The 23782-nt window shown below is 41.6% G+C and overlaps 1 protein-coding gene across 1 annotated transcript; it reads left to right on the top strand.

Annotated features, from left to right (window-relative positions):
* The first annotated feature begins 654 nt into the window (after positions 1 to 654).
* On the top strand, positions 655 to 22958 carry TRIM42 (tripartite motif containing 42). Its single transcript, XM_001113172.5, has 5 exons — positions 655 to 995; positions 4862 to 5559; positions 10134 to 10954; positions 13343 to 13567; positions 22696 to 22958. The coding sequence occupies exons 1-5, from the start codon at positions 655 to 657 to the stop codon at positions 22780 to 22782; spliced, it is 2172 nt and encodes a 723-aa protein (XP_001113172.4). The 3' UTR covers positions 22783 to 22958.
* Positions 22959 to 23782: the final 824 nt, after the last annotated feature.

The following is a 23782-nucleotide window of genomic DNA, read 5'->3' on the forward strand; positions in this document are numbered from 1 at the left end:
TGAACCTGTATATATTTTTTCTTTAACTCTCTCTCTGAATGGTGATATCTCTTTAAACATGGCATTGGTAATATTTGTAAACACTGTCCTTCGTTCAAATAGAATTCTATCAATTCCGCTAACGTGGAAAAACATGTGAATCTACTTTTCTAATTAACCATACCCAAGTCTTTCAGTCTATGAAGACATAATCTGAAGTCCACTTGCCCAAATCGCAGGCAGAACACCAAACAAGGAGAAATAACTTCAGAAATCTACTCCATTATCCAAAAGGTGACAAATGACAACTAAACTTCCAGGATGCTCATTGCATCACCACTCCTCTACAGCTGGTTCCATAGAAGCATGGAGTGTTCACCAACATACCTGCTACCACCCACAAGGCCGCATCCTCCTACCCACCCAGCATGGTAGAGACACAGGGATTGTGACATAAGCAAATACCCTCAGACTGATATATGTAAATGCCAGCCTACGAGCTTCCTGGTAGGGACACCAGCTGTGAAGGCCTCATAACAGCCAACTTCTTGCAACTCTCAAGCTGACGGCCTCACGCAGGGGAGGAAGGACTCCTCCACTGGAGAACTGATAGCAGTATTCTGGTAGAGGAGGCATCAAGAGCCCTAGGAGGCCAGCGGTAATCATGTAGGCGCCATGGAAACTGCTATGTGCGTTTGCTGTCCATGTTGTACATGGCAGAGATGCTGTCCTCAGTTATGCTCCTGTCTGTGCTGCAAGTTCATCTTCACCTCAGAGCGGAACTGCACCTGCTTCCCCTGCCCTTACAAAGATGAGCGGAACTGCCAGTTCTGCCACTGCACCTGTTCTGAGAGCCCCAACTGCCATTGGTGTTGCTGCTCTTGGGCCAATGATCCCAACTGTAAGTGCTGCTGCACAGCCAGCAGCAATGTTAGGTGCTACTACTATGAGAGTCGCTGCTGCCGCAATACCATCGTCACTTTCCGCAAGGGCCGCCTCAGGAGCGTCCATATCTCGTAAGTGTCAGACACTGGATGTGGGGCCACATTGGCTCATGAAAACTAGGGACCACTTGCCAGCTGTGAAGTCCACAGGGCAGGCCAGTGCGCCTCTGAGTTCATTTCTTTATCTAAAAGAAGGAGCTAAGAATTTTGTAGCAATTAACTGTATCCTAAATGGTCACTATATATGTAGACCATGAGTTCCAAATCTAAGCACCATTAACTATGAAAATGAGCACTTCACTCCTCTGAACCCCAACTCTCTCATCTGTACAAAATAGTAATAGCTAATAGTGCTTAAGCAACTTGCCAGGAACTTCATGCATGACCCCAGCTAACCCCTCACCCTAAGTCCACTGTTTCCATGAGGAAACTGAGCCTTTGAGAAGTAAAGTTGTCCCAGGATCACACAGCTGGAAAGATGCAGTCAGGATTGGAACCTAAAATTTGGGATCTTAACTTTAAAATGCTATATTGCAAAATGGAGACAATACCCCCTTCCCATGATATTGTAGATATAAGGATTAATGTACATGCTTTGTAATCTGTATGTGATATAAAAATATAAACTGCTCTTTCTCTTCCTATGAACTCTTAATACCTGCAACATTTAATGGAAAAGAATTTCTACAGGGTACTTTTGACCCTGAGGATCATATAAATACCCCATACATCCATGAACTCCTACTACCTTGTTTTTCCCATCCAGAAGTCATAGTACTCAGGGTCTCAATTACGCATTTGGAGTACTAACCCTCCATATTAGGTCCTACATTATCCTCACCTGCTCTACCAAACCAGTCTTTTTACGTCACAGATGAGGGGAGTCTGAAGTAGTAAGAGCACACTTCTTAGAAGGGGAAAGATGACATCACCATAAGATGACAGGATTAGAAGAGGCAGAAAAATAGAAGGCAGTTAGAAGGCTTTCAAGCCTGGAAAAGCAATTCTGTAAGCAAAGGTTTGGTGAATTCAGGTGAAAGATATTATCCATCTTGCAATTAAACATTAAGTAGATGCTTAACAAACATAACTCTCCACCCATGACCCTCTCATAGTGTTTGCATAAATAGGAAATCCAGGGATTCTCGATGCAAGTCTAGAAATCCTAAAGCATGGACAATAGTGTCCACACTCCTCTCTTAACTACCTCATTTTCTGTGCTGCAGCAGCTGAACCTCTGAGCCCATTTCAACAGGAAAGGGATAAAATTGGTGCTTTAGGAAAATGCCTTAGGCTCAGTAGCTCCCCAACGTTATTGTGCATTGAAGTCACCTGGGGATCTTTTAAAATTACTGATGCCTGATCCCCACCCCCAAAACATTGATTTTATTGGTCTGGGGTACCACCTGAGCATCTGAATTAATTAGAATCAACCCCCGCCTTCAGGTGATTCTAATGTGTAGAATGGCCTGCAGGGGGCTAGGAGGGAAGCCAGGAGATTTGGCAGGTGATCCAGCAAGAATCCAGGTGCAAGAACAGGCCTGATTTTGGGAGAGAGGGGGTTGTGCAGAGGAGCAGAGACAGGATATCTCAGCAAGAAGATAAAAGCGCTGGGCTTGATGACTGTTTTGAAATGGAACCATGGCCACTGAATGCCCCATCCGAGCCTAAGGCTTTTGGAGGATGGGCAGGGATGCTACCACAAGTGTTAGGAGGTCAGCTGTGGGTGCTTTTCTTCAATCTAGCCTCTCTCCTGGCTTCTGACCCTCTGCCTCCCCTGTTTCTCATCACCACTTTCTGTTCAGCACCTTGCTTGTCCTGCCTCACTCTGGTCTCAGGCATCCCTCTCCATCTTAGTCTTTTTCCCACTTCCTTTTCACCTCTAACACAGCTACCTAGGCCATTAATACCTGTCTCTTAGCCCTGAGACCTCTTTCTCGTCCTCCAACACCTCCCTCCCCCCTTCTTCTTTCTTTTTTGTGAAAATGCTAGCTCATGAGCTTCCTACTAGAGATACCTGCTGTGAAGGCCTCATAACAGTCTCTCTTTATATTATACCTCCAGTCCTTACTTTTTTAGCAAACTAAAGTCCATCTGGGCACTACATGGACAATTGACCTGTACCTCCAGGTGATCCCTTAAGGACCCATGCAGGAATCTGGGAAAGCAGAGAGGAAACAGAGCTGAGAACATCGAGGCCAGCATGCCTGGAGTTCCCAGATCCCTAAGGGACAAATTTTCCAGGTGCCTTAATCCACACAGGAAGCATTCTCTGTCACCACAGGGCCACTCCATTCCAATATACTTGGGAAGCACCTGTGACTGTCTGGACTCAGACATAGGGAGTGGGGAAGACAGGGACACATAAGGAATGCAAGAAGACAAAAGTAGAAAGAAACACAGCCACAATGTCAAGATTAGTATCCAAATACTATTATGCAAACAGAGGAGAGAGCAATAGCGGCAAATTGTGTGCCTATTTACACCTCCATTCCCACAGCTAATTCATTTATTTTTATACACTGCATTTGCTGATTGTAAGTTCTTAGAACAGGCACTTGAATTTTACAAGTATGCTTTTACTCCATAGTTCTTACGATTAAATGTATGAAATCAGCCTCAGGCATTAGACAAATGGAGAGCTTTAACACACACAAATGAAACAGTAGAAGCACATACTTTTCACAGACTTGGCCACTATTTTCCTTTACTGTGATTTCTCTCTACTGCAGACATTAGCTGGCTAGTAGCAAAGGGATGTAATTACAGTGGCCACATTTACTGAATGCTTACTATGTACCAGCAGTTAAGCACTTACATGGATTATCTCATTTAGACTTTATAAAAACCTCACAAAGCAAGTAGTATGGTGAGGTTTGATTTATAGTTAAGAAAACTGAACATGAGAGAGGTTTAAAAAAACATCTCAGAAGGTACAACTGTAAAGTGGTGCATTTTTATCACACACGCTCTGCCTCTAAAGCCCAGATCCATTACCATTACCTATTGGTCTGGTTGGCAGACCACACAGGTTCTAGGCTTGGCTCAGGTACAGACTTGCTCTGTGTTCCATCTATGTACAATAAATAATGTCAATGTCCTCCAGGGGAAAAAAAAAAGCCCTAAGAACACACCTGTAGTTGGACAAGATTGTATTTATTGACTCATTGCAACAAGTGAGAATATAAAGCATGGGAAAGTGTAAAGTACCTTGAAAAGTTATTACAGGATTTGAGCTCATGTTAGGTGAGGACACGGGAGTAAATCTATTGAATATTTTAATAAATCTTATCTAGAAGGTGGGAAGAACAGAATGACCCAAAAGCTGCTGGAAAAAAAAGAAAAAAGAAAAAAACAAAACAAAACAGTTTTTTGGTTTAAAAAAATCAACCAGGATAGGGGGATGTTGGGTCATTTTCGTGATTTAGACAACGTTCTTGTCTGAGTCCAAACATTATAAAGTGGCCTTGTTTCTGCTTTGATCCAAAGTCACAGAGTAGCCTTGTCTGATACTGTGTTCTTTGATATTACCGATGTCCAACGGAACACCAAGGCCTAGCTGACAACGCCTGACCAGTCTCTGCGGCTTTTCCCTTGCTTAATAACAGCAAGCAGTTGCAGCACACTGACTGTGTACCATGGACTGCTCTTAGTCCGTACGAGCATTAAACTCAATTTTAATCTTCTCAAGAAACTCTGACATGGGTACTAATTTTATAACAAGGAAATAGGCCGAGAGGTTAACTGGCTTACCTGAGGTCACCCCGCTGAAAAATGGTGGAGACAGGTTGAGAACGCAGGCACCTTGGCACTCAGCTGAGGCTCCTCACCACCACCCTAGACTGCCCCTCAGAAACCAAGAGTTCTTTCAGAGGTAGAGAGGCAGAGCAAGCTCTTGAGCCTGCCTCCTGAAACCCTGCCTTTGCTTCTCCTTTCAGCTCCAAGACTGCCCTGCGCATTGGGAGCAGCGATACCCAGCTGGATGAAGTGAAATCAGTACCAGCCAAAAGCCACCTGGTGAACCACCTCAATTGCCCCATGTGCAGCCGGCTGCGCCTGCACTCATTCATGCTGCCCTGCAACCACAGCCTGTGTGAGAAGTGCCTGCGGCAGCTGCAGAAGCACGCCGAGGTCACCGAGAATTTCTTCATCCTCATCTGCCCAGTGTGCGACCGCTCGCACTGCATGCCCTACAGCCACAAGATGCAGCTGCCGGAGAACTACCTGCGCGGGCGCCTCACCAAGCGCTACATGCAGCAGCACGGCTACCTCAAGTGGCGCTTTGACCGTTCCTCCGGGCCCATCCTCTGCCAGGTCTGCCGCAATAGGCGCATAGCGTACAAGCGCTGCATCACCTGCCGCCTCAACCTGTGCAACGACTGCCTCAAGGCCTTCCACTCGGATGTGGCCATGCAAGACCACATCTTTGTGGACACCAGCGCCGAGGAACAGGACGAGAAGATCTGCATCCACCATCCATCCAGCCGCATCATCGAGTACTGCCGCAATGACAACGAATTGCTCTGCACCTTCTGCAAGTTCTCTTTCCACAATGGCCACGACACCATCAGCCTCATCGACGCCTGCTCCGAGAGGGCCGCCTCACTCTTCAGCGCCATCGCCAAGTTCAAAGCAGGTCCTCCCCTTCTCCACTCCTTCAGCCTAACTTCTAGTTCAGGAACACATGGGGAAGATGGCGTGGGGCAATGTGCTAAGTGAGTGCCTTAACAGATTCCACCTAGTGGAGCAATCAAGGCACCAGGAAACACTGTGCTATCCTGCAAGTCACTATCCTGGTGTCCGCTCCTGGTAACCACTACCAGTCACTTAACTTCTCCGTGCCTTGCTTTTCTCACCTATGAAATAGGGGAATAGTAGTGACCCCCTCACTGGATTGCCATGAGGATTAAGTGAGTTACTCTATGTAAAGAATGCAAAAAGTCATATGACAAGTGCATAAAGATTCTATAATCTTGATTATAATCTGCATGTCCTCAGGTCTCATTTTCTCTTTTGGAAAATGAAGACTTTGATCCTATAGTATACTGACGTTCTGTGATGTTCTAAGGTGTTCTGTCACTGTTGGATCGCTTTGGTTTTCCTAAATGTGCAGGGGGAAAGAATTAAGTCAGTGCTGAGAATTATCTCAATGTTAAATTTCCCTCCATGAATTTTTTCCAAAACTTGCAGATGCCAAAGTAAATAAACTGGCAGCAAACATATAACAACAGGGACAATTCATAACTAGCCAACGGTATTCTAGTCAACAGCTTGTTTTTCCTCTGCATTCTTGTTCGTGGTGATTTGGTTGTTTTATATTGTTACATATAATATTGCTTTAAGTGAAATAATATTTCAGTGATGGTTTCAGTGATGGAACCAAGCATAATAATATTTCACAGGATTCAGCAAAGAGCCCATAATTTCTTGTTTCAGTGACAAAACCAAGTATAATCATATTTCACAGGATTCAACAAAGAGCCGCATAATTTCTGGGTATGTCTCTACCTGGTCAGACATTAGAATCCAAAAGATTCCTTTAGTGCCCTTTACCCTCAGGAATAGTTCCTTGTATAAAGGCCAACTTTACTCAGGCCTGTGGAGCACATTTTGTCTAATCTCAATAGTGCTACAGTACAGGCATTAAAATGTCCTCCATGGATAAGCCAACTGTGGTTCAAAAAAATAATTAGGACAGGCAGCTAATAAGTGGCAGATGCAGTCTATTTGACTCCAGTGTCCACCATTAATTCCACAACATTTATTTGACAATCTACTCTGTGCTAAGCAGTGACCAGAATCTGAAGATGAAGAGATTGAAGGGGAGGAAGGGGGAACCACCACCACCATCCATGGTCTGTTTCATTAAGGAGTGGCCTGCAGTCAGTTACCAAAGTGCACCAGATCAACCCAGGCCTTTCCCATTGTCAGATCTGTTAGTCTCCAACATTCAGATAGGCCTATACATTGGGAGGGAGGCAGCTTTTCCTTGAGCTGCACAGAAAGGTCCCACTGGATATAAAGGTGGATCCAAAACAGACTTTGCTAATGACCACATCACCCCTGACTTCTCAGCAGCTTCAGGAATACCTCGAGTTTTCTCAGTTGCCACATACCTGGAAACATTGCTTGTCAATTGACATTTATTTAATTCTGGAACCACCACCAGGGAATACTTCATATTAAAGGAACCCTGCAGGAGCCACATGTTATCAAGAAAATGGTAGAACTGTTGGTTCCAAAAGGGTTTTCTGAAGGTGGGACTCACTGCTTCCCTAGGCCAGGGCTTGTCTGAATTCTTTGGCCAAGCATGGCAAGGGTGCTGCTCTCTACAGCCTACTATGCCTTCCATCCCTCTGTAGGGAACCTTGTCCTTAATACATGTGAAACTTAAGATAGTTTTCTGAGTCCAGGGCACCTAAAAGTCAGACAACAAAGCTCAATTCTAGGTGGGGGGAAAATGCCTGTCCAAATTCCAAGGAATCCAGCAGTTGGAAAGGGAAAAAGGGATAATAGGTAAATTAGATATTAGCTATAAGTAAATAATTTAACCTTTCATCCTTGACGAAGAAAGAAACAGACACACAACATTTTTTTAACCAGGGTTCAAACTTGTTCGTGAGCACTTGATTCACTTTTCTGGGAGGTACCATAAATTGGCATTCTAAACAGATCTCCGGGTTATTCAAAAGCAAGTGATCTGGGGAATACACACTGAGAAACTTGGGGACCTAGAGAGAAGATCCATTTTAGAAGCTTTACTAAAAACTGATGCCCCTGTCCCATCCACACAGAGGTGCAGGCTCAGCAAGACGGACTTTTAAAAAACTCCTCATGTGATTCTATGGTTCAGGCAAGGTTGAGAACCACTGGAATAACGGGAGCTCAAAAGTTTAGGTCCCTGCCACTCAAAGTGTGGTTCGAGGACCAGTAGCACTGGCATCACCTGAGAGCTTGTTAGCAATGCAGAATCTCAGGACCCACCCCAGGCCTAGTGCACCAGAATCTGCATCTTTAACATGATCCCAGGAGATTCTCTGGGTTAGATTCTAAACCTCACTGCACACTGCCTCGCCTGGCTTCCTGAGCCCCAATACAGGCCCGTTGATTCAGAATCTTAGTAGATGAGTCCAAGGGAAGAGGTTTTTTTTTAACACTCTCTCAGGTTAATCTGGTACTCACAGAGGGCTGAGAGCCACAGCTGAAGCAATTAAGAACCTAGTTTGGAGCTAGACAAATAGAATTAGGGACAGAGCCAAGTTTCTCCCATTTACCTGATGTGTAACACTGTGCAGTCACTTCACTTCCCTGGGCCTCAAGCTTTTTCATCTATAAGTGGAAACAATATCTTCCTTGTAAGAAGATATATGTGATATATAATAACATATGGATCTGGTCCATAAAAAGTGTTAAATAAATAACAACTAGTTTTAAGTGTATTACCTAAAAAGAGAGTTTGATTTGACTTCGTTTAAAATCAGCTCTTGCAGAGCTTTCATATTTGTAGAAGTTTGGGATGGGACATTTCTGGCTTCCTCTGTCTTTTTTCTCCTCCTGGAGATGCCTTTTTCCCCTCATCTAAGAAATTTTTATCCTGCTTCTCAGGACTTTGCCCTACATAAGCCTAATTAATCCCTCATACAGGAAGAAATTTCCTATCCAAGTATCTTTAACAGTAGGTAACTATTGAATAGTCAAAGAAAATAATGCACAAAGTAGAATTCTGGCTGCCATAGTCACAGTGCATTGGGGAGGGCAAGAAGCACTTCTCAGCACTGAAATCGCACACTAGTAGTTTCCCTTTCAGTCTCACCTGCATCACCTCATCTTTTCTGAGCCACTGTGAGAAAGGAGATGGCAAGAAAACAGTGGGGCTTCAGGGAGTTAGCCAGAGAGTGACACTGCTGGCATTCACCAATGAGATGTTAGAAGACAGGAAAGAATGGCTTTTACTCAACAAATACATTTGCTCACCTCTACACACCATAGTCATAGTGGTAATGTGGTCCCTGTTCGCATGATCTGACAGAACTCTAGGGTTTCCCATACTCAAGTGCACACCGTAGTTATAATGACCACCACTCACAGAAGTCCAGCTTCCTATGAACCAGGATAGTGTTATGACCCAAGTCCAAAAATAGCTAGTCATCCCTACTTCTGAGTAAAATTTGGTGAGGATTATTGCCCATCAATTCACTGAAGAGTTTACCTTCATGAGAAGAATCTTATCTGTAGAAGATTGACATTCTTCTAACGGCCACAGAAGGTTGATATTCTTCAAATTGCTCCTTAATGCCTCAAATCCTCTAAAGCTAACAAAGGTATTCATTTCACCTTTCACATAAAGCCCATTTCACAGATAGAGATGTGCCACATGCTCACCCTGCTATAGCATCCTTCAATTATAGTATCTTTGGATTTATTCATAACTTGAGCACAGATGCCCTCTCATAATCACATCCATATCCTTAGTGCCTAAAAGATACATGGCATGTAACAGGACTCCAGTAAATGTTTGTTGAATGACTGAGTGAACTTAAAATCCAAATACCATATGAGGGGCACAAGATAAACTGGTTTTCCTTGAAGTGTGACAGCAGACTCTTTTTTGAAAGCAGTGGGGGAAAGGCAAAGAGAAGTGACATAGCTGAACCACAAGACAAACAAAGGGGGGAAAGGGCATGTAAGAGAGCCACCTCAATGAAGGGAAGCTTTGCTAATTTCCCACTGTTGTATAGGGCTGGAGGCTTAGCGAATGATGCAAGACAACCTTTAGAAGTAGTCAGCAGAAACTTAGTTCTTCCTCTCACCATTGCAAAAGCTTAGGTTTCTGACAGGGAAAAGCAGGCACCAGTCACTTTGTGACTTCACCTCTTCTCAAGTCCAACTTGCAGACAATTGAAATCTGGTAAAAACCAATATCAAGGGTGGGCTTGAACTTCCAGTCTCAGACCCAAGGCCATAGGGATTACTGTTACAAGATAGAAATATCCCAGGGAAGGATCAGAGGGAGAAGAAGGGGAAGGTGTACTAAGGAGGCCAAATTCATTTCATAAACCTATTCTAGCCTGTTTCAGCCCAACTACAAGTGCCTTCCCTCCCTCTTCATTCACCTCCTTGGAGCCTAGGGTAATTTGTTCTAGCTTGCTACTGGCTTTGACACCTGGGGAGACGAAAATTTTAAAAGTAACTAACTTGGCATTTTTGCAGTCCGATATGAAATTGATAATGACCTAATGGAATTCAACATCTTAAAAAACAGCTTTAAAGCTGACAAGGAGGCAAAGCGAAAAGAGATCAGAAATGGCTTTCTCAAGTTGCGCAGCATTCTTCAGGAGAAAGAGAAGATCATCATGGAGCAGATAGAGAATCTAGAAGTGTCCAGGCAGAAGGAAATTGAAAAATATGTGTATGTTACAACCATGAAAGTGAACGAGATGGATGGTCTGATCGCCTACTCCAAGGAAGCCCTGAAGGAGACTGGCCAGGTGGCATTCCTGCAGTCGGCCAAGATCCTGGTGGACCAGATTGAGGATGGCATCCAGACCACCTACAGGCCTGACCCACAGCTCCGGCTACACTCAATAAACTGCATGCCCTTGGACTTTGTTGAGCTTTCCAGTGCCATCCATGAGCTCTTCCCCACAGGGCCCAAGAAGGTATGCTCCTCAGGGGACTCACTGCCCTCCCCCTACCCTGTGCACTCAGAAACAATGATTGCCAGGAAGGTCACTTTCAGCACCCACAGCCTCGGCAACCAGCAGATATACCAGCGAAGCTCCTCCATCTTATCCTTCAGCAACACTGAGGAGAAGGCCAAGGTGGGTCTGGAGGCCTGTGGGAGAGCCCAGTCAGCCACCCCCGCCAAACCCACAGATGGTCTCTACACCTACTGGTGTGCTGGAGCAGACAGCCAGTCTGTACAGAACAGCAGCAGCTTCCACAACTGGTACTCATTCAACGATGGCTCTGTGAAGACCCCGGGCCCAATTGTTATCTACCAGACTCTGGTGTACCCAAGAGCTGCCAAGGTAAGAAAAGTTCTGGGCCCAGTGGGGAAGGTGGGAGGGTTTGGGGTACAGAGTAGAAGTCAGTAGTCAGGAAAAGTTGCACTTGTCTCTTTGACCTCTAGGATCTGGTCACTCAAATCTGCTCCTCTAGACTCTTTGTGGTCATCCCATTCAAAAGGGATAAGTTCCGGGAATCTTAAGTAACCCAAGATTAGCTTAAACCAAACGGTCAATATATTTAACTTACAGTCGTAAATATATCTGAAAGCCCTACCTCCACTGCAAAGGCAACTTCTCAACTGAAAGAGAACCCTATTTGGGAACCAAAGTAATTTGAAGACACTACTTGGCAGTGTAATGTTTCCCAAAGGAAAGCCTGTAATAGAGACAGCACAGAAATTGGAGTTACAAATGCAGGCTCCATTACCTACCAGCTGTTTCCTCTAAATTGCTACCTTTCCTAAAGCAAATATCCAGACTCTCTATGATTTGGAAAAATTGGGAGGATCATCCCCAATGAAATTTCAACTCTTCTGAGATTCAACCCGCCTTGAAGGCAGAGAGTGAAGAGTGAGGTCTCTCACAGATCTCTATAAGTGCCATTGCCTGGCTTCAAGGAACATGACTTCCCTTTGACCCTCTTGACCTAACATGAACAACATGAACAAATGACCTTTTCTTTAACATACCTTTCAAATCTAGTTGAACCCACATTGAATTGTTTGTAGAACACTTTATTAAGGTTTATGGAGGAAAAAAATTAACGTGCAATGAAATATTCTATTTGAGTTCCTCTTTCCTCCTCTTGGATTTTTTTCTAGAGTCAGCCCATGTCCTGCTCCCACGTGGCAGAGTTCATCTTTTGTCTCTCATAATCTGAGAACACTCCCAAAGACTTTTAGATCCTTGAGTTCTAAACTAGCAGTTCTCAAACATCGATGTGCACCTGGGGATCTTGTTAAAATGCAGATTCTATTTTAATAGGTTTCAATGGGGCCTGAGATTCAGGTTATCACAAACTTCCAGGTGCTGCCAATGCTGCTGTCTACAGCCCACACTTTATTATTAAGGATCTAAAAAATGAAGGCCAGACACAGACCAAGCTCTACTTTTCCATTCTCCTGACACATCATAATCTATGTTTTGTTGTCTATAACTGACACAAAGAACAACCCATACTTTGCAAGATAGAACATTCCATGGGCTATTGACATAATGAAGTGTTTCTGCCCTTCACATAAGCAATGCCCATAACTGAGCAGCTGAACTACATTTCCAAATGATACTAGATCAGCAAGGCCTATAGTGTATGCTTATTACCTCAGGGATAGCACTGGGTCTCATCTCCTGACCAACTCAGACCTCTTAAGAAGTTGGCAGGCTCTTGCTATGGAGCCAGAGAATTGGTAGTATCTGCTCTATACCTGGGCATGGAAAACAGTCACCCCATGCCACCTATTAGTCACCCCTGATGAGCTCAAAAAAGGGACCTATGCAAAACAACTCAGTCAAGTCATTTGCTGTCAAAAGAGGACACCTAAACCTATTTCCAGATAGTGATATTTGATTTTAAAATATCATTGATTCATATTTTAGGATAATGGAATGGACTTCATACAGGAATCATAGTGCTTAGCAATGCAGAAGATTAAGTCTATGTTAACATCACTCTCAAATCTTTAGGATTTTAGCATGGAAAATATTCTAAAACTTAATGTTGTAACTTTTCAATATGTACAGTTAATATCCTAGAGATTTTTTAAACTCAATTTTAGTTCTAGGAATCTCTTCCAAGAAAATTCTTAAAAATTCAGACAAATATTTATGCCCAACAGTATTTATTACAGCATTTATTTATTAGAGTATAAAATTAGAAACAACCTAAATGTTCAACCATAGAAGGATTAAATTATTTCGGGAGAAATTTTAAAGATGGTAGTTTACTGAATTTTTAATGATTTAGGAAAACATACAACATAAGTAAAAGAAAATAGAAATCAAAGCAACATAATCCAAGTTATATACATATATGTTTGTGTGTGTGTGTGTTCTGAAATTGCAAAGAAATAATAATGAATTAACTGAATTGTGAGATTACGAGTGATGTTTATTTTCTTCCCCTCTATTTTTCAGTATTTTTCAAGCAGGAGGACAATTGTCACCTCCACGTTGGCTGACAGTAACAGTCACAAACCTTCTGTTTGTGAAACTCATCACAAGCATCATGCCAGGCCTCATCACACAGCCTTTCAAGACTTATGCATAGTCTAATTAAAAGTCTTCGGCAGCTACAGGGGATAGGGTCAGCTTAAACTCACCCCACAGATAGTCAACATCACAAATCTTTAATGGAAAGAAAACTGAATGATGTATACCAGTACCACACCAGTATGTTCATTTCTTCCATAGGTTTACTGGACATGTCCAACAGAAGACGTGGACTCTTTTGAGATGGAATTCTATGAAGTCATTACTTCCCCTCCTAACAACGTACAAATGGAGCTCTGCGGACAAATTCGGGACATAATGCAGCAGAATCTGGAGCTGCACAACCTGACCCCCAACACAGAATACGTGTTTAAAGTTAGAGCCATCAATGATAATGGTCCTGGGCAATGGAGTGATATCTGCAAGGTACTGTGTACATTATTTCTCCGATTTTTTTTTTCTATGATAGGTTCTGGATGAGACCCTGTTAAGATGATCATGAGATTATAGAACTCACCATGGGACTCTTCCTCTAAGCACAGAACATTTGTTAACTTGAGGCCAAAGAGAGGGCTGCTGGCCTCAACCAGACTTCGCAGATGAAGCCTGAGAATTGTTCTATTTGATTCAAAAACATTTGTTCTAGGCATTGTGTAGAGATGTAGAGATTCAGAGGAAAATAAACATAATCCCTGCCTTCAAGGTGCTCAGGGTCCATAAAAAAATAAGTGTTGTGTGAGAAGGATATGAAATGATTGTGGTATGAGAAAGATAAAAATGAGGTGCTATTCTCAGGCAAGGATGGGGTGCCAGATTTAACAAATAAAAATATAGGATGCCCAATTAAATTTGAATTTCTGGCACACAATAATTTTTATAAAATATGTCCAGTGCAATATTTAGGACCTATTTATACTAAAAACAATTGTTCATCTGAAAGTTGAGAAACTGCCACTAAGCAGGTCAGTGTGGGTTCCAAAAAAGAAAAGACAAAATTATTCCTATCTTCTTTGTGATCCAAGACTGATTCTTCTTTATATCTCCAGGGAATACACATTCATGAATATAATTTTACTGATATTAAAAGGAGAAAGAGAATAAAAATACCAAGACTGCCCAGAGCTGCTCTCTTACCATATAACCATAAGGATGTTCTTTGGAATCAGGGTCGATTATGTCTTAATCAAGAATTCTTTAGAAGCAAAAAAAAAAAATCCATTCATTTCAGCTTTTGAAAAGATAAATTTATGACAAAGATAGAGACCACTCCTAGGATATGCATCTGATCTGATACCCAAGGGAACTAGAGAGTTGTCAGTTTCTCTCCCTCTCTCTCTCTCTCTTCTCTTCGTCTCTCCCTGCTTCCTTCTCTCTCTCACTCTCTCATTCTCTTTGCTTCTCTCTGGATCTGCACCATTTTTGGCTAGCCCTTAGTTTCTGCTCCCTAAAATTCAGCTTGTATATGGTTTTGAATTGTCATGGCCCAACCTCTGTGTGACCTTAAAGCTCCAATGCCCAACAGCATCTGACCAACCATACTGTCTTTGTTTCCTTAGTCAAATGTTCAAGGAAAAGAATCCAACTGGTTGCTACCTCTAGTAATAAAGGCAAAGCAGGAGTAAGGGTGGTCAGTATACCAATATCAAATCTCCTAGGGTGGGACTACTCATCCTGGTTGCCAGCCCCCGGGGGGGCATGCTCTGCCTCAGAGTCCAGCACCCATGGACACACACACACACACACACAGAGAGAGAGAGAGAGAGAGAGAGAGAGAGAGAGAGAGAGAGAGAGAGGTCAAACCTGGCACAGGAAGGGCGTGGGATGGGGAAGTCTGCTAGTCACTCCTCCTGCCAGCCTCCAGCCAATTACACTGCTGCTCAGTTGCCCCAAAGTCCTTCTCATTCTTGATACCCTTCTCTTCAGAGCATGGAATGGGAATGCCCATGGCTGCCCCACATCCGCATGTCTTCTTGACTATGGATTTTTCCTTCCTTCTAATCCCATCTGCCTTCTCAGTTTTTAGGAATTCCTCAAAATTGTCTTGCCCATGAAGGGCACTCAGTGCTGTTGCTAAATACATATATATATAATTTTCAGATGCCAGGGAAGGAACAGGTGGAGATACCAAAGTATGTCATCAGTCACCACCTCAGTCCCTCTTGGCTTTTCTTAGGTAGAGGTTTTTGTCGCCCTCCGAAACTATGGACTCCTTGAGAACAAAATTCACATCTAATTCATGGTTCTTTCTCCCACAGTGCTTACCACAGCACTTTGCATATAGCAGGTTCTTAATGGTTATTGAATGAGTATATGAGTGAAAATGTGACCAAATAAATGAACATATAAAGAATGTCTAAATTAAAGAGCGAAGAAATAAATTGATAAATAAAATTAATAATTACAAAGTACCATAAGATGCCTGAAAGCTGTTAAGTGTTTTATACAATCAGTCAAGAAATAGCATTCCCCTTGAAACTGTGTTTATGTGATTAATTTGCCCTCCCTGTAACAGAAGGAAATGCATTCCAGTCCCTTTCTTTTTTACACAATATCTAAATGAGCAGAGCCCTAATTAATGAGGTTTTCTGAAAGCTTCATTTTTATCTGACTTGAGGAGCTGCAATATAGATTTTTCCTTCAGAAGCAATTCTTCCTCCCTTCTTTGTGATTATATTAGCATTCCAGAGGAAAGACTGGTTTCCTTAACATTTGTCATGATTTGCATAAGTAAAGCCTTCAATACCAAATGAAAATAAGATGTGTGTTTGAATGACATTTATAAAGTTTCATAAAAGTAATGACTTCATTTCTTTCCTATAAAATCAAAATTTTTTCCTTGGCATCAGTTCTATGCAGGTATTCCTGAAAGGTTTCACTTAAAATGTTGCAATGAGGCAGCAGAATCATTTCTTATTCAAAATATAATATTCCTATCACATGTATTTTTGTTTTAAAAAGTGAAATAACACCTTTTATGTTTTATTTGCATAATCTAGGACTTGGTTTTTAAGAGATGTATTTGGTGTATAATACATGCAGCAAGAAAACTAACTTTAATCATTTTGAAAGCTCCCTTTTGAAAGTCATCTTTATGTCAGATGGGGTATATTCACTATCACTAATCATCCCAGCCACTGGGAAAGGAGGGAGTGATTGCTTCCATTTTACAGATAAGAAAAATGAGGCTGTAAGAAGCAAAGTGGCCTCATGGAAGGAAGCAAAGTGTCAGGCCTCATGGAAGGATGAGGTGAGTGGACACCTTGGTCCGCATCCAAGCCCACAGCCCTTTCTTCCCCCATACCACAATCAGATGGAACTAAGTCTGGAACAGGGTAGGCTCAGCCCTGGGGACATAGTACTTTACTCTGGGAGAATGATGTCAAAGCCAACAGCAAGGAGGGCTGAACTTTTATTTTTTGAAAGTCAACATTATGCATTGAAAAGAGCATTGTATTTGGTCTTGTGTGCCTGGATTCAAGTCCCAACTCCACTAGCTGCAAGTCCATGAGGATAGGTGTTGGTCTTACACACCCTTCTGTGCCCATTGTCCCTAACTGAAAGCTTCTAACGTCAAAGAGCCTAACTAGTATTTTTGAAGGGTAGAGAAATGTGTTTTTAGGTAAGTCATGTACGTGTTGACCTCAGTTTCTTCTCCTGCTCTTCCTCTGGTCCTCAATATATCTGTTGACCATCATTCCCATTTCTGAAAACAGTCTCCTTAGTTTGACTCACTGTCCTCCTCTGACTTTATATCTCAGCTGACTTCCATGAAAGCTTCCCACAACAAATCTAACTGCCCATCTGTGTTTTAGTTTCCTATTGTTGTTGTAACAAATTAGTAGTTTAAATAATACAAATTATTTATTTCCTTACAATTCTGAAGAAGTCCAAATGCGTTTCACTGGGTAAAATCTGTGTCCGCCGTATTGTGTTCCTTCTGGAGGACCTGAGGGAGAATACATTTCCTTGCTTTTTTCCAGTTTCTAGAAGCCACCCGCATTCCTTTCATGCCCCTTCCTGAATCTTCAAAGCCAGCAATATTGGGCTGAGTCCTCACACTAGCATCTCTCTGGTTCTCTTCCACCTCCATCTTCTACCTTGAAGGTCCCTCGTGATTGCATTGAGCCCACCTGATAATTCAGGCTAGTCTCCCTACCTGAAGACCAGCTGGGCCAGGTGCAGTGGCTCACACTTGTAATCCTAGCACTTTGGGAGGCCGAGGGAGGAGAATCTCTTGAAGCCAGGAGTTTGAGACCGGACTGGGCAACATGGCAAAATCCTGTCTCTACTAAAAATAAAAAAAAAAGTCAGCCGGGTGTGGTGGTGTGTGCCTGTCATCCCAGCTACTCGGGAGGTTGAGGCACGAGACTCACTTAAGTCTGGGAGGCAGAGGTTGCAGTGGGCGAAGATCATGCCACTGCACTCCAGCCTGGGTGACAGAGTGAGACTCCAAGTAAAAAAGTAAAAAAGACCAGTTGACTAGCAACCTTAATTCCTCTTTGCTCTGTGTGTAACATAACATATTCAAAGATTCTGGGATTGGGACATGGACATCTCTGGGGTCCATTATTCTGTCTACCACAGTGCGTAAATTGGATGTCCTTGGTGTCTGATGTAGCTCAGGAAGTAGTCCTGCCAGCTGCCCTGAGTCTCTGCAGTGCTGCTGTCTTCCTACTCAGCCTGTGCTCCTGCTGAAACCCCAGCCACACAGCAGGACTGCCTGTCCATCATGAAATTCCCTTCCTGATTTTTCCTCTTCCTGCTGCAGACTCTCAGGGTGAGCCACACACCTTCAAAGATTAGGGTTGGAGGTCATTCAATCTGAATGACCACCAATATTTCACACTCAGAATAACTACCCCAAGCCTACCCGCACAGCCACCCACACACTCATAGTGGCTCTGTGCCCTAAAAGGAAACCAAGATGGTTTGCATTCTTTATCTTCTTAGAATTTATTCTTTTCCAAAGAGCTCCTGACCTTTCATGTAAGTAGAACCCTGTTGGTCCTTCCTTTACTTGCCCTGCAGATAGGCTTGAATCCTGGAACAAGTATAATTTAGGATCATGCTGGACCTGATTTCTTTTTAACCTCATGTACAGAGGTCTGAATTAATTATACACCTCAGTTATGGTCCATCATTAGCACTGATCTATACAAAGATCTATTCTTATTTATATATTCCCTTTTGTGACATTCATTCTGTTTTATGTGTTCTTCCATGATTTGCATTGTTGTTTTCAATGTGTCATTAATTTACACAATTAGCATTGTGTTACATATCTTACTTTGTCTCTTACCTGTTCTTCTTAAATGTTGTGTTTTTATGTTCCATCCATGTTGTTATGGGCATTTTGTCTTTTATTCCTTATAATACATGATCTTTCAGAATGTGCATTTGTTCACCGCATGTTACCTCTCTATTTCAGGCAGGATGGACACCCAGGTGACCTCCAATAATGCTGTGGTGAACAGCCTTATATATGACACCTTATGGACACGATAGGGGTGTAAGGGTTCTCTGAGTTATTGATCAGTTTGCTAAGGCTTCCATAAGAAAATGCCACAGACTAGGTGGCTTAAACAAAAATTAGTTTTTGCACAGTTCTCGAGGCCGGAAGTCCAAGATCAAAATGTTGGCAGGGTTGGTTTCTCCTGAGACCTCTCTCCTTGGTTCACAGATGGTCACCTTCTCACTGTGTTCTCACATAGTCCTTCCTCTGTGCACATGCATTGTGATATCTCTCTGTGTTTAAATTTCCTTTTCTTATAAAGACAAAAGTTAGGTTGGATTAGGGTCCACTTTAATGGCCTCATTTTAATTAAATCACCTCTTTAAAGGCCCTATCTCCAAATACAGTCACACTCTAAGTACTGGGGGTTAGGGCTTCAACATATAAATTTGGGGTCAGGTGCAATTCACCCCATATTAGATACATATTATGAGTGAAATTTCTAGGCCACTGACATGTGGATACTTAATTTGACCACATCCATGTACACTTCCATAAGGAGTAGATTACAGCTACTATACCCTAGGCCCCACCTACGTTTAGCAAGATCCAACTTTCTATTTTTTTGCTAGCCCAATAGGTATAAAATGATATGTCCTTATTATTTTAAATTTAATTTTATATTTTTGTTAGTTTTCAGGATTTTCTTTTCTGTAAAGGACCTGTTGATATCCTTCGCCCAATTTTCTATTGCATTTTTCTTTTTCTAAGTGATTTATAGGATGTCCTTATATATTCTAGGTAGTGGTTTTAGACATTGCTATTATCTTCTCTTCTGACATTTGCCTATCAGCTTTGTTCATAATGTACTTCATAAAATAGCAGAAATATTTAATTTTGGTATAATCAAAATCATCAATTATTTTTTCCTTATGGCTTAACCTTTGGAAGTTTTATTTAAAAAGTCCTTTCTTAGGATTAGATCACAAAGATAACCTTCTATATATTCTTTTATTAAATTTACAGTTTCACCTTTCAAATTTAGCTATTTAATCCGTTCAGACTCTGCCTTTGTATGTATCAAATGTATGTATGTACTCTGCCTATGTAGTCTTAGGTAGGGATGTTCTTTTCCACCAAGTAGTGAACCAGTTTTCCCAATACCATCTACCAAGCAATGTCTATTCTTCATATTTATACAATGGCAATGCCACTTTTATATTCAGTTTCGATATATTTAGGGATATGTCTCTGAGCACTCTATTACATGCCACGGGTCTATATTCCTGCTCTTATATCAATACCATACTTGCTTTATTATTTTTGAACCTCAGCTTTCTGCCATGTCTATATGAACTGCTAAGGTAAGTATGCACATTACCCTTCTTTCTTTTTTAGAAATTATTTAGGTAGTCATAGAAATATATTTCTTCATATACATTTTGGAGTAACTTGAATTCTTAGAAAACATTCAGATAGAATTTATTCAGAAGGCATTGTGTTTCTAAATTAATTTGGAAACAAATGGTATTTTTATAATATGTTTGAACATTTACTCAAACCATAGTCTATGTTCTTTACTGGGGTGTTTAAGTTTTCCTACATACGTACATGTATTCCTGGTTAAACTAGATTGTTTAGAGATCTAACATGCAGCATGAGGACTACAATTAGTAATATTGTATTGATAGAAAATTTGTTAAGATTTTAGGTACTCTTTTCACACACACACAAAAAGGTAACTATGTGAGATGATGGGCATGCTAATTTGCTTGCCTGTAGTAATTATTTTACTTTGTATACATATGTCAAAACATCATGTTGTATACCATAAATAAATAAACCAAATAGTTTACAGACTGTTGATATTATGAATATTATTTTATTATATTTTCTAATAGATTACCAGTTTAGAATAAAGACTATTTCTGTTTGTAGGGTAATCTTGATTCCAGCAGTCTCAAAAACTCTCTTACTATTCTGAGAGCCAATCTGCTATTTCTGCTTTTTTTTCCAGGCATATGATCCTATCTCCTATAAAGAATGATGGTTTTATCTGTTTACTTACAATTCTTGCAACTCCATTTCTTTTTCTTTCCTTATGACTTTGGCCAGAACCTTGAGTCATACATAAAATTGTGGCAGTGTTAGTAGATATCCTTGTCTTATTCCTGATATTAACATTTCTCCATTGAGTTATTTTTATTTAGTTTGTATGGTATATAATCCTTATTAAGTTAAGGAAAATTACTTCTACTTCTAAGTTTCTGAGAAATAGGTACTTATTAAGTTTTTTGCATTATTTGAGGTAATTACATGATTTTTCTCCTTCAGGCCATTATTCATGAAGTGAATTACATTGATTGATTTTTCTGATACTAAATTCCACTTCCATTCATGGAATAAATTCTGTGTGTTCATGATGTATTACTTTTTAATACAGTTGACTTCGGTTAGCTCATATTTTATTTTGGATTATTGCATCTATAATTATAAGGGAATTAGACTCAATTTTTGCTTATATTGTTTTTATCTGGTTCTGGAATCAATATATCACAAGCTTCATAAAAAGAGCTGGGAAACTTTTGCTCTTCTAGTTTCTAGAATAACTCTTTCTTAAGAGTTTGGTAGAATTCATCTGAAAAGCAATATGAGCCTGGGACATTTGGGGCAGGGAAGAGATGTCAACTATCATTTCAATTTCTTTAATATTCCAAGTTTTGTTTTTCTGTTTCTTCTGTCCTCCTTTCTACCTGATTCCCTTGTTCATAGACACACCTCAATTCTCACTGCTCCATTCACATCACATACAGTCTTTATCTTTGAAGATTCTGACTATACTTTAAAGCAAAACCTCAATCTCCTATTTATGAGTTAATTCCTAGCCCCTCATAACACCATTCCATCTTCCTCATGCCCTCTGATAATTCTGTGTGTATCTTAGACATTATTTATACTACTTTTATCAGGATTATCTCTATGCATTATTTCCATTTCTATTCAGCAATGGATAATCTAATATCATGTATATAATATGACCTTTGCCTTGCATGCAGCCCTGTTTTCTCTAAAACCAAAAATTTTGTAAAAGTAGACAGCATAATGCTAATAAGGGTCTGGCTTCTTTGTTTTTGCCCTTTCCCTTTATATACAAATATAGAAGGTTAAAAGCTTTGTACATAGAGACTTGTGCCCTGTATAAACATTCCTCTTCACTATCCAAACCTCACCCCCATTCTATCTCAAGTCCTCATTCACCTCAGTAGAACCCATTGATCCAGTGGACTGTCTCATCTCTGGGTCTCAACCTCACTCCATAAATGTTTGGGGGGAAGGAATGGGAATGCTGCCAGACCAGACTAGTGAAGAAACCCAGTATCTTCAAGGTAAGACATGGAGGGCAACATCTAAGCTAACTTGGTGAGATTTCTAGGAGGGTTCTTCTTACCCCTTGTGCCCAGTACAGTCTTTCTTTTTCAGGTAGCACTGACCATTCACTGTGATTAAAGATAGTATGAAATGTTTCTGCTAGCATCAAAGGAAAACAATTCGCAGATTTACAAATTATAGTTCTATTCACTGTTCATCTACTTCTCTAAGAATCTTCTCTTTTCCATAACTAGTGCTGGGACTACAGAGATGAAATACTGTCATTTCCCCCACACCCCAATCAAGGTGCTCATGTTCTGGTAAGAAAATCAGACACATTAGCTGAAACTTAACAACTGATAAGAGCTGTGACAGAACCAAGTTCTAATGACTGAGGAAGGATACAGGGGATCCTCTATGGTGAAGCTCACCTGCGGTCCAGCCCCCTCACTGTCATCAGCACTCAGTCACATGAGCTACCCTAAAAGGAAGTAGGATCTGACCTGTGGAATCACAATCCCAGCACACTGTAGCTGTGGGGCTTTGGGAAAGCTGCCTGGTCCTTCTGAGCCTCAGCTTCTTCGTCTATAAAGTGGTGCCAACAGCACTGGCCTCATGTGGTTGTCATGAGGAGTTAATGAAATGATGTGTGTAGTGTCTGGCATGCAGAAGGGCCCAGGCTACTGGGAGCTTTTGTCTATTGGGTGCCATGACTCTTTGCTTCTGATTGCAGGTGGTAACACCAGATGGACATGGGAGGAACCGAGCTAAGTGGGGCCTGCTGAAGAATATCCAATCTGCCCTCCAGAAGCACTTCTGAGCCCCTTCAGAGCAGGAAGCAACCTCAGACTCATCACAAAGTAGACATATATACACACACATATGTATGTATATTTTTCTCACCACATTCTTCAAGGAGGTTGTAGACAAATGTTTCCGTGACCTCTCAGCTTTCCAACAGTAATCTTGTAAGAGCTAATAAAAGGAAATACCTGACATGGCTTGCTGTTTGTTCAGTGACAGCTATTCGTTATGATGGCAGTAATAAGCAAGACAGTCAGTAAGTCTGTATGTTTCCATCTGCTCAGGTCTAGTCCTAGGCTCAGAATTCTGTGGTGTTTTGTAGGAGCACCACCCAGCTTCTGGATGGTAAAAAGAGCACTGTATTTTGCAGTCAGGACCCCCTCGGTGTGCATTCTAATGCAGGCCTAACTAGCTTTGAGTGTTTGGGCAAGTCGCTGATTGCCGCGGAATTCATTACCTCACCAGGTAGTCTATTTTAAGTAGCCAACATTAAAATGTTTTTCCTAATTATTGAACTTGAATTTGCCTTTTCACAACTTTCAGCCCATGGTCTGAGGTCTACTCTAAGTCATAAGGAATGAGAGCCCTCCCTCTTCTCCTTCTGGACATAGCAAAGGAAGAACGGTAGAATGCCCGGTTAGAGGATCCGCTATGGTCATTTGAAACAAGGCATGGAAGAATGACAAAATCATGTATCAGCTCCAACCTTGCTGAACTGAACTTGGCCTTTCAGACAATATGAAGTCCCTAGAATTTCTTGTCATACAAGGCCCTATCTGCCAGAAATGACCCTCTACTGAACCCCACGCCATTTCTTCCCAGAAAGGACCACCTGTCTTTCAAGACTCAGCTCCACCACTTTCCCCAGTGATCCTCCAAATGAGGATGACACCTTTCTCCCCTGGGTCCCCACTAAGCACAGGGCCCTCCTGTCTCACCCCTATTCCCCATAGAGACACCCATTCCAGCCCTATGATACTTAGGAGCCCTTATTTGCCCTGAGTCTTAGAGCAGAG

The sequence above is a fragment of the Macaca mulatta genome, chromosome 2 (assembly GCF_049350105.2).
Source record: "Macaca mulatta isolate MMU2019108-1 chromosome 2, T2T-MMU8v2.0, whole genome shotgun sequence".
Lineage (NCBI taxonomy): Eukaryota > Metazoa > Chordata > Mammalia > Primates > Cercopithecidae > Macaca > Macaca mulatta.

What these genes read in the sequence shown, in the direction of transcription:
- TRIM42 (XM_001113172.5), top strand. Translation starts at nt 655, where the DNA reads ATGGAAACTGCTATGTGCGTTTGCTGTCCATGTTGTACATGGCAGAGA. An exon ending in CTCAGGAGCGTCCATATCTC is followed by an intron (nt 996 to 4,861) that starts GTAAGTGTCAGA and finishes TTCTCCTTTCAG; the next exon opens with CTCCAAGACTGCCCTGCGCA. An exon ending in AATGGAGTGATATCTGCAAG is followed by an intron (nt 13,568 to 22,695) that starts GTACTGTGTACA and finishes TTCTGATTGCAG; the next exon opens with GTGGTAACACCAGATGGACA.